We start from the raw sequence: 12,366 nt of genomic DNA on the forward strand, positions 1-12,366 counted from the left end.
TCATGGTGGGGAGCTGGCTGATGGAGGACCTCAGTTTTCTTCAGGCTGACTTCCAGGCCAAACATTTTGGCAGTTTCCGCAAAGCAGGACGTCAAGCGCTGAAGAGCTGGCTCTGAATGGGCAACTAAAGCGGCATCGTCTGCAAAGAGTAGTTCACGGACAAGTTTCTCTTGTGTCTTGGTGTGAGCTTGCAGGCGCCTCAGATTGAAGAGACTGCCATCCGTGCGGTACCGGATGTAAACAGCGTCTTCATTGTTGGGGTCTTTCATGGCTTGGTTCAGCATCATGCTGAAGAAGATTGAAAAGAGGGTTGGTGCGAGAACACAGCCTTGCTTCACGCCATTGTTCACTACCAGTGAAGAAACTCCTATGAATTATTCTGAGCAACCGCCATTCCATCATCAGTTTAGACCTAATAATAGGTAATAATAGATTATACTATTCTGTGACCATTATTCTAATTTGCATCTTCATTAGTTGGCTCTGCCATTCCGTTTACTGATTTATCATTTATCGGGATTGAATCTCAATTTAATTTTGTTAAACTTTTATCTGCTTTAATGTTTCCAGTGGAAGTTAGGTGTTGCAAGATATTTGAATGTTTCTAAACTCACAGAATCTCCAGTTTTGGCAGAGACAAAATGACCACTGATGTTGTTTTCCTGGCAAAACCGCTGATGCTTCTCTGTCTTCACAGTTCGCATGTGTTCCAGGTCAACTACGAAAGTAAGAATAAAAAAAAATATTAGCCTTCAGCGAACATATTTTATGAATGAAACATGTCTATTTAACTCTGGTAGTAAAGTCAAATGTAAAGCTGCACATAATGATACAAAAAGTAGTATTCTTTGCCTGCTGTATAGCACAATTACCACTGATGCAATTACAGTGTTAACATCAAAAAAATCACTTTATCAAAATGCATGACTAATCTTAATTAAAATAAAGTTTATCAATTTTAACAGCTCTCTTTTCAAGCATGAATAGTCATATATTACATATTCTAGCCTGGACCTTCCTTTAGTGATTTTTTTTTAAATTCCAGACTATTCAGCCACAATCAAACTTGAGATAAATAAAATTACAGAATTTCAAATGCTACCTCTATCCAATTCAAAGCATGTTTTGCATTCTTTTACTTTGTGCAAAGAAAATCGTTGTAGAAGCTGATCACAAAAGCAGCTACTTCCAAAACTGAATTGTCTCTATAAGTTGTTGTGAACAGCATCTTTTTATGGAACTTTGAAGATCTCTTGTAATTATATTTCTGTTTGAGAACAGGAATGCCAAAAGCATATCATATTTTTAATATTTTCATATTTATTTTATTTCAAAAAAATATATAGTACACAGGTCAACAGTAAATGAGTTTATTTTTTCCAAAGTGATTTTTAGTTATTTAAAAATCTGGTTGTTTGCTGCAGAATAGGTGCTAATAACATTTTCATCTGTGACTATATGAGTTCCTCAACATGATTATCCAACTGCACGAAAACCAACAAGGTCGGGTCAGATACAGCAATGAGCTCTCTGAACCCTTCTCCATTAACAATGGCGTGAAGCAAGGCTGTGTTCTCGCACCAACCCTCTTTTCAATCTTCTTCAGCATGATGCTGAACCAAGCCATGAAAGACCCCAACAATGAAGACGCTGTTTACATCCGGTACCGCACGGATGGCAGTCTCTTCAATCTGAGGCGCCTGCAAGCTCACACCAAGACACAAGAGAAACTTGTCCGTGAACTACTCTTTGCAGACGATGCCGCTTTAGTTGCCCATTCAGAGCCAGCTCTTCAGCGCTTGACGTCCTGCTTTGCGGAAACTGCCAAAATGTTTGGCCTGGAAGTCAGCCTGAAGAAAACTGAGGTCCTCCATCAGCCAGCTCCCCACCATGACTACCAGCCCCCCACATCTCCATCGGGCACACAAAACTCAAAACGGTCAACCAGTTTACCTATCTCGGCTGCACCATTTCATCAGATGCAAGGATCGACAATGAGATAGACAACAGACTCGCCAAGGCAAATAGCGCCTTTGGAAGACTACACAAAAGAGTCTGGAAAAACAACCAACTGAAAAACCTCACAAAGATAAGCGTATACAGAGCCGTTGTCATACCCACACTCCTGTTCGGCTCCGAATCATGGGTCCTCTACCGGCACCACCTACGGCTCCTAGAACGCTTCCACCAGCGTTGTCTCCGCTCCATCCTCAACATCCATTGGAGCGCTTTCATCCCTAACGTCGAAGTACTCGAGATGGCAGAGGTCGACAGCATCGAGTCCACGCTGCTGAAGATCCAGCTGCGCTGGATGGGTCACGTCTCCAGAATGGAGGACCATCGCCTTCCCAAGATCGTGTTATATGGCGAGCTCTCCACTGGCCACCGTGACAGAGGTGCACCAAAGAAAAGGTACAAGGACTGCCTAAAGAAATCTCTTGGTGCCTGCCACATTGACCACCGCCAGTGGGCTGATAACGCCTCAAACCGTGCATCTTGGCGCCTCACAGTTTGGCGGGCAGCAACCTCCTTTGAAGAAGACCGCAGAGCCCACCTCACTGACAAAAGGCAAAGGAGGAAAAACCCAACACCCAACCCCAACCAACCAATTTTCCCCTGCAACCGCTGCAACCGTGTCTGCCTGTCCCGCATCGGACTTGTCAGCCACAAACGAGCCTGCAGCTGACGTGGACTTTTTACCCCCTCCATAAATCTTCGTCCGCGAAGCCAAGCCAAAGAATATGAGTTTTTAATGCTTTTAAAAAAGTACTATTTTTCGTAAATATATCATGAACCAATTTTAAAACGACATTGTTTAAAAGAATAATACGTTCTAAATCACTGTCCAAAATGTTCTTGGCAGGTTTAATGTTCTCTAATATGCAAACACAAGGGAAACATTACATCTCAAGATCACAGAGATATTGGGAGCAATATGCGACTGGATTACCAATCACAATCAAACTGACAACAAACTACTCAATCCAATTATTCCAGTATCCCATATTCATATTTTTATTCACAAAATTTCATGGAAAAATTTGAGGGAAATAGTTCTGAAATGCTTGGAATATTAAATTATGTTGAAAAACAAAACCATATGTTTCTCTTTAAAAGTTATCATTTTCTTTCGTTCTGAAGCAGAAGCAGCTTTCCAAATGCCATTCATTAGGAATGGCCATCACTGATTTATATTTTAAAATGTGACCTTATTTAATGCTTGTCATTCTTAAAAATATTTTCCTGAAAAAGAAACATTTGAATGACTGGAAACTTTCAGCAAGAGAAAAATACCTCGAGTTCCAAAATGCCAGAAGTCAGTGGTTGATTTACACCACTCCACCATTATACAGTGGTTCCCAACCTTTTACTTTCCATTCACATACCACTTTAAGTATTCCCTATGCAGGGGAGTCACGTGATGGAGTAGTGGCCGGTAGGGGAACTCCAGCCCTCTCCAGAAAAGTTAAAAAAAGATAGAGAAAAAGAAAAGGCACAAACTTAAAAACCAAAGCAAAGTGAAAGTAAAAGTGCAGAGAAAATGGCAGCGAAGAAAGAAAAACCAAGAACAACGGGAAGAAAAGAAGAAGGAAAGACGTCGGAAGAAGAAGGTGAAGGCCTTACCTGTCCGAAGAGGCCTGCCGTGGAGAGAGAAGCCCGCTCCCACAGGTCAGTGGAAGTCCCGGGCTCGGGACTACAAAAATGGCTCGCAGAGCCGAGTAAAAGTGCGCAACCGTGCATGCGCGAGGAGTCGCGCATGTGCGATGCGCATGAAAAAAAACACACTGACGGGAGGGGGGAACAGCTGCGGAGTCGATCTCCACAGCTGAGAGAGACACCTGCAGCACAGCAGCAGGTGCAGAACACAGACAATAACAACAACAAGAAAGAAGAGGGTAAAAAGAAAACAAGGAAACAACAGATGGTCAATCCAGAGGAAGAAGAAGAAGAAGAACAGAAAGAAGTGGAAGAAGAAGAGAAAAGCAAGACAATGGATGTATCTTTTTTTAAAGAATATATGGAATCAGTGAAAGATTGGCAATTACAAGAATTTGATGAGATAAAAAGAAGAATTAAGAATGCAGAAGAAAAAATGAATAAAATGGAAGTGGCCATATCAGAATTGGCAAAAAGAGTGGAAAATATGGAAAAACGAGAAACATTTGTAGATATGGAAGTAGAAGACTTAAAAAAGAAATTAGAAGAATCTAATAAAAAAGCTAAAGAGGCACAGGAGCTGTTAGCTCAGAAGATAGATATAATAGAAAACTATAATAGAAGAAATAATATAAAGATAGTGGGCCCTAAGAAAGATGAAGAAGGGAAGAATATGAGAGAATTTATAAAAGATTGGATCCCCAAGGTCCTGGGAAGACCAGAATTACAGTAAGAAATGGAAATAGAGAGGGCACATAGAACTTTAGCCCCAAAACCACAACCGCAGCAAAAACCAAGATCCATTTTAGTAAAATTCTTAAGATATACAACAAGAGAAAATATATTGGAGAAAGCAATGAAGAAAGTAAGAGAGGACAAAAAGCCACTGGAATATAAAGGTCAAAAATTTTTTTTCTATCCAGACATAAGTTTTGAACTCCTGAAGAAGAGGAAGGAGTTCAATACAGCGAAAACGATCTTATGGAAAAAAGGATATAAGTTTATGTTAAGGTACCCAGCGGTACTTAAAATAATTATTCCAGGGCAACAAAACAGACTATTCTCGGATCCAGAGGAAGCAAGGAAATTTGCAGAACAACTACAAAACAAGCAGAGAGATGAAGACATGTAATAAGAGTAAAAATGACCACGATCTATATGTATGTGTGTAAAGGGGTATATGTGTGTATATATATAGTGTGCATACATGAATGTATCCGTATTTAGAGGAAAATATATAGAGTATAGACAAGAATTAATAAGGGAGGGAAATGGAATAGAGGGAATAAGGAGGGAATTAAAAGAGTGACCTTTGTTACATATGAAAATTGAAATCTTTTCTGGGGGGGCTGGGTGGGGAGGAGTTACGGTCACTGCAAAATCAGCTGAGTGGTGATTCCTTCTTAATTTGCAAATCCAAATGGAGAGGGGAGATGTGGTTGTCCGACAAGGGATAAAGGACAACTCAGGAGGGGGAGGGGAGAATGGGGTTAAAGAAGTTTTAAATAGGAAAATAAGGAAAATGTTTGATGTTTTAGAAATGTTGTCTTATAAAGTGTTCAAAACAAGAAAGCAGAAATGGATAAGAAGGAAAGGTGATGATGGAGAAACGGAAAGGGAAGATAAACAAAGTATAAAATGGCTACGCTGAACTATATGACTTTAAATATTAACGTAATACATAACCAAATTAAAAGGAAGAAACTGCTAAATTTACTGAAAAAAGAAAAAATTGATATAGCATTTGTGCAAGAAACACATTTAACTGAATTGGAGCACAAGAAATTAAAGAGAGATTGGGTAGGACACGTAACAGCAGCGTCATATAATTCAAAAGCAAGAGGAGTAGCTATATTAATTAGTAAAAATGTGCCAATTAAAATAGAAGAGGAAATAATAGATCCAGCAGGGAGATATGTAATGATAAAATGTCAGATATATTCAGAGTTTTGGAATCTACTCAATGTATATTCACCTAACGAAGAAGATCAAAAGTTTATGCAAGATATTTTTTTGAAGATAGCAGATACGCAAGTGAACATATTAATAGGAGGGGATTTCAACCTGAATTTGGATTCAAATATGGACAAAACTGGGAAAAAAATTAACAGAAAGAACAAAGTAACGAAATTTATAATTAAATCGATGGAAGAAATGCAACTTTTGGATATATGGAGGAAACAACACCCAAATGAAAAGGAATATTCATATTACTCGGCTAGACACAAAACATACTCAAGAATAGACCTATTTTTGTTATCAGCTCGTATGCAAGATAGAGTAAGAAAAACAGAATATAAAGCTAGAATACTATCGGACCATTCACCCTTAATATTGACAATAAAGTTAGAGGACATTCCTCCAAGAATGTATAGATGGAGATTAAACTCCATGTTACTCAAAAGGCAGGATTTTAGAGAATTCATTGAAAGACAAATTAAAATACATTTTGAAATAAATACGGAATCAGTGAAAGATAAGTTTATACTATGGGATGCAATGAAAGCGTTCATTAGAGGGCAAATAATAAGTTATGTAACCAAGATGAAGAAGGACTATAATCAGGAAACAGAGCAGTTGGAAAGGGAAATAGTAAATATAGAAAAAGAATTAGCAATGAAGGAAGATACAACTAAAAGAAGAGAATTTGCAGATAAAAAAATAAAATATGAAACACTACAAACATATAAGGTGGAGAAGAATATAATGAAGACAAAACAGAAATATTATGAACTAGGGGAAAAAACGCCCAAAATTCTAGCATGGCAGCTTAAGACAGAACAAGCTAAGGAAATGGTATTGGCATCAAGGAAAAAAGACAAACAAATCACATATAATCCAAAGGAGATCGAGGAAAACTTTAGAGAATTCTATGAACAATTATACCAAACTGAAATCGAAGGGAAAGAAGGGAAAATAGATGAATTTCTAACTAAAATTGAACTACCAAAACTACAAATAGAGGAACAAAATAAATTAACAGAACCATTTGAAATAGTAGAAATACAAGAGATAATAAAAAAATTACCAAATAATAAAACACCAGGAGAGGATGGATTCCCAATAGAATTCTATAAAACATTTAAAGATTTATTAATTCCTCCCCTCCTGGAAGTAATGAACCAGATTGATAAAACACAAAGCTTACCAGATTCATGTAAAACAGCAATAATTACAGTAATACTAAAGCAAGGGAAAGATCCACTCGCACCAGCGTCATATAGACCAATATCATTACTTAACACAGATTATAAGATAATAGCTAAACTATTATCAAACAGATTAGCAAAGTATGTACCGAAAATGGTAAATCTAGACCAAACTGGATTTATTAAAAAAAGATGCACAACAGACAATATTTGTAAATTTATTAACTTAATTCATGCAGTAGAAGGGAGTAAAGCGCCAACAGTAGCAGTTGCTTTAGACGCAGAGAAGGCCTTTGACAGAGTCCTTTGGCTTGGCTTCGCGGACGAAGATTTATGGAGGGGGTAAAAAGTCCACGTCAGCTGCAGGCTCGTTTGTGGCTGACAATGTGGCAGGCACAAAGAGATTTAAAAATGGATATATGTCAAAGCAATTTAACTTAAGCAGGTCAACACGGCAGGGATGCCCACTCTCACCCTTATTGTTCGCGTTAGCTATAGAACCACTAGCAGAATTGATAAGAACAGAAAATAATATAAAAGGGATAAAAATAAAAGACAAGGAATATAAAATCAGTTTATTTGCGGATGATGTTATAATATACTTAACAGAACCAGAACTATCAATAAAAGAATTATATAAGAAATTGAAGGAATATGGAGAAGTGTCGGGTTACAAGATTAACGTAAATAAAAGTGAAGCAATGCCTATGAATAATGCGGATTTCTCAAAATTTAAGAAGGAATCACCATTCAGATGGCAAATGCAAGCAATAAGATACCCAGGTATACAAATAAATAAAAATCTCGGCCAACTATATAAACTCAATTATTATCCACTAATGAAAAAATTACAGGACGATTTAGAGCATTGGAAAGATTTACCACTAACACTAATAGGAAGGATAAACTGTATTAAAATGAACATTTTCCCAAGGATATTATACCTATTTCAGGAATTGCCAATACACTTGACAGAGAAATTCTTCAAGGAGTTAAAGAAAATAATAAGGAAATTTTTATGGAAAGGGGGGAAACCGAGGATAGCACTAGATAAATTAACAGAATGGTATAAACAAGGAGGCTTACAACTGCCAAACTTTAAAAATTATTATAGAGCCGCACAATTAAGATACCTATCAGATTTTTATCAAACAAGGGAAAAGCCAGATTGGACTAGATTAGAATTAGATAAAATAGGGGAAAAGATACCTGAACACATATTATATAAATGGGATGAAAAATTGGTACAACATAGAAGTTCTCCAGTATTACATCATCTACTCAATATTTGGAAGAAGATTCATGTAGAAAGGAATAAAACAAATTATCAATTACCAAAACTAATATTGACGCAAAATAAGTTACTCCCTTTTACAATAGATAACCTTTCCTTTAGAGAATGGGAGAAAAAAGGATCAAAAGAATAGAAAATTGTTTTTCAGGAAATAGATTATTATCCTTTGAATAAATGAAAGATAAATACAATATAACTCAAGATACAGTGCTGACATATTACCAATTAAGATCCTACTTGAAGGAAAAATTAGGAAGCAGTCTGAGTTTACCCGAGGGAAGTAACTTTGAATATGTGATTACAGATACAATGATAATCAAAAGATTTATAACAAATAAACTGCAAGAAAAGGAGAATGAGGAAACAAATGATAAAACTAAACAAAAATGGGAACCAGATTTAAATATAAAGATAAAAAAGGAAACATGGGAGAAGTTATGTTCTGGAACGATGAGAAATACAATAAATACGAGGTTACGTATGATACAATATAACTGGATACACAGGCTATACATTACACCTCAAAAGTTAAATAAATGGGACCCAACAGTATCGGATAGATGTTTTCGATGTAAAAAAGAAATGGGAACAACAATTCATGCAATCTGGACATGTGAGAAAGTAGAAAAATTTTGGGAAGATCTAAACCAAATATTAAATAAAATTACAGAAAACAATATACCAAAGAATCCAGAGATCTTCCTCCTAAGTAACATAAAAAACAAAGAATTTGGAATTGATTTGGATGATGCACAAAAAAGATTTGTTAAGATAGCTCTAGCCGTAGCAAAAAAATGTATTATGTCAACCTGGAAATCGGAAGATAATTTGAAAATACAACAATGGTATATAGAAATGAATAAATGTATTACATTAGAAAAAATAACATATAGTTTAAGAAATAATATTGAAATATTTGAACAAATATGGGAGCCTTACATGAAACACAATAGAGAAAACCTACCGGGGACATTCACTACCTAAATTAACGAAAGGAGAAGGAAATGAAAAGAATTGACTCAGTGGAATTTCTTGTTTATTTTTATTGAATGACAACATTGTTTGACTGGTTTAATGTATCCTAGATTTTGTACTTTCAATGGACGGGGGGGGGAGGTAGGGAGGGTGGGATGGGAGTGGGGGGGGGGAGAAAATGGCACTGTATATATTTGAAAAGGAAAAAGTATGTATCATGGTTAATGTGGTTTATGGTGTGAAAAATAAAAAAATTTAAAAAAAGTATTCCCTATGCCATATAAGTGTTCTGTGATTAGTAAGTGATTGCTTAAGGTGGTATGAGAGGAGAAAGGTTGAGAATCACTGCTCTAGACCCAATTATTACTGAAATATTTTGCTTGAGAAAAACTGTCATTGGCCCATTTCCTTTGGAGTTATGAAACTATGCACATAACAAATTAATTTGGAATGATTAAAACAGTGGTTTTCAAACTTTTTCTTTCCACCCACATACCACCTTAAGCAATCCCTTATTAATCACAGAGCACTTATGGCATCAGGAATACTTAAAGTGGTATGTGAGTGGAAAGTAAAAGATTGGGAACCACTGCGCTAGATGAACTTCTCACCAACACCTCAAAAAGAAGCATTGAGAGGCCGCATTTTTAATAGCTAGGGACTTCAACTGAGCCAGCCTCAAGAGCCAAATTCTACCAGCAAGTCTCCTGCTCCACCAGAGGCTCCAACACTTCTAGTGCCCAACTATGCAGAATACTTGCTGTTCAATCCCATGCAAGTCATATCATCAGTCTGAGCTGCTGCTACTGCAAGCATATAGAAATAGAAGATGAGAGAGGATGTACCTGAAGGTGAATTTGAAAGCCATTCACTGATGGTTGGAGGATACAGACAAAATTCTACATAATTGCCTTGTCAATAGACTGGTCTGTATTCAGGATTCAGCAAAACAACCTCAAAAAAAAACACTTTAAATAAGAAAAGTCTGTAGTTGCTGTGAATGTAGTGTTACTATAATCAAATGATACACTGCCGTCATCACAGATTTCATCAGTAAGTTTTGAAAACGGAGACTAAAGGCAATAAAGGCAACTCATTTCTGAAGGCTGTGCTAGAGATATGCAAGAAGGAAACCTAGTACTTTGCAAGTAGTCCAAGTATTATATTTGCAAGGCCATCAGGAAAGCCAAGAGCAGGCTTTCCCGATGGTTTTCCAAGCAGGCTTGAAACCCAGGAGAGCATCACGGACATTCAGTGACTATGGCAGAACATCCATGGAGTGCAAAGCAAATCCAGGCTGCACAGCATGCAACAGGACAACAATTTCCAAGGACCTAAACATATTTCTATGCAGGTGTCATCCACATCAAATATGACATGAGTTCCTGCATCCACAGTTACTGCTGCTGAAGTCAAGATGGCCTTCTAGAGGCTGAATATAGGGAAAGTGACTGGGCCAAATAGAGACACTGGATGTGGCCTGAGTGTCTGTGCAGATCAACTTGCGAGCATATTTATAGGTATCTTTAATTTCTCCCTGGCACAGGCCATAGTTTCTACTGGTTTCTAGAAAGCCACCACAATATAATACTGAAAAAAAAGATAATAATGGGCTTAAATGTCCATTGACTGGTGGCTCTGACATCCGCATCATGAAGTGCTTTGAGAGATTGGTCATGACTCACACCAACTCCAAGTTCTAGCCAGCCATGACCCACTTCAATTTGCCTATAATCTAAACATGTCCTATCTCCCTGGCCTTCCACTCGACTCTGGAACACCTGAAGCCTGGGATCTGAACCTCAACACCCCACCTCCCCACCTTCACCCACAACAGGATCCTTGACTTCCTATCTAAGACTGCAATCAGTAAAGATGAGTCGCAACATTTCCTTCACGATCTCACTCAGCACTCAGTTCACTACTATACCCCCTCTACAAACTGTACAGCCAAATACCTTTTCAACTCCATCTTCAAGTACACTAGTGATACCACTCGCAAGCCTGGTATCAAAAAGTGATGAGACGGATATTTCAAAGGAGAATGCAAGTCAGGTGGCATGATGTCAAGATAACAATCCCAGGCTATGAAGGTTAAGGGGGTACAGGAGGTGGTGGTATCCACACACATAAAATGTCTCTGAATTGTTCTATTTTGCTTCTTCTTGTCTTGATAATAGCACTGGACTAGAAATCCCTTTGTGTGTGCTTTGTCAGAGCTAACAAAGGAAAAAGATTTTTTCTGCACATGAAAATCAATGGAATATTGAATCTTGAACCTTTTAAGACAAAGGTGATTATCAAAGACTTCAGAATAGGGGGTAGAAATCCTACCCCTGTCCACATCATTGGTGCTAAAGTAGAGACAGTAGACAGCCAAGTTCATGGGAGCAAACATCTGCAATGATCTGACCTAGACCAACCATGTTGACACAACAGTCAAGAAAGCATACCAAAGCTTTACTTGTTTTGGAAGAGTAAGGAAGTTTGGCATGTTGCCCTTGCCCCTGAATAAATTCTACAGAAGACCCTTGAAAACATCTTGCTGGATGCATCATTAAATGGTATCGGAGCTGCTCTGCTCAAGATCAGACATTGCAGAAGGTGGTGAATACAGCTCATAACATAATGCAAATTTTCCTCCCCTCCAAAGACACCATCTGCCTAGGAAAGGCAGCCAACATACTGAGGAACTATTCATGTTCGGACACACTCTCTTCTCCCTCATCCCATTGGGAAGAAGGCTCAAGAGGGTGAAATCACACACCAACAGGCTTAAAGACAGTTTCTTCCCATAGCCATAATGCATCTGAAAGAACCCCACAACCATGCCCTCGTGTTGTCCTTCCTTTGTGCTAATTGATCCCTTTGTTCCAAATGCAACTCAATACTATTCTTCTCTTTCTACTTACATGAGAGCATGTACCTTAGATAGCTCACAACAAAACTCTTCCCACTATATAAGGTTTCAGTTAAACTTAAACTTTAAAACTAGAACTTAATAGTACAAAACTGACATCTTCATCAACCACAATTTTCTTGTAGTTTCTGCACATGCAAATTAATTGTCAATAAAACACACTATTAAAAAATTGGTCTTTTGATAAACCAGGTAATTATACGATTAATAAAGGAGGCTACTCAATTTTTTTTACCAGAATTTAAAAAAAAAAATTGAATAGAACTTTATTCCTTATGGATTGTAAATAAATTCAGGTAAATTTTCAACAATTAACTTGAATTTTCTTCAATTTATTTTCTTACTCTTCCTTTCTATGTTTCCAAACTCAA

At 37.4% G+C, this 12,366-nt stretch overlaps 1 protein-coding gene across 15 annotated transcripts in view; it reads right to left on the bottom strand.

Moving 5' to 3' along the window:
* Positions 1–12,366, bottom strand: part of rab28 (RAB28, member RAS oncogene family) — a 276,189-nt gene that overhangs the window by 75,229 nt on the left and 188,594 nt on the right. For all 15 annotated transcript variants that reach the window (XR_011353966.1, XR_011353964.1, XR_011353965.1 and 12 more), the window contains one exon: positions 615–718. Coding sequence is in view for 9 of the 15 variants with exons in the window: in XM_069925999.1 (XP_069782100.1) it covers positions 615–718 (104 nt within the window). In the remaining 6 variants the exon portion in view is untranslated. The remainder of the gene's footprint in view (positions 1–614; positions 719–12,366) is intronic.

The sequence above is a fragment of the Narcine bancroftii genome, chromosome 3 (assembly GCF_036971445.1).
Source record: "Narcine bancroftii isolate sNarBan1 chromosome 3, sNarBan1.hap1, whole genome shotgun sequence".
Lineage (NCBI taxonomy): Eukaryota > Metazoa > Chordata > Chondrichthyes > Torpediniformes > Narcinidae > Narcine > Narcine bancroftii.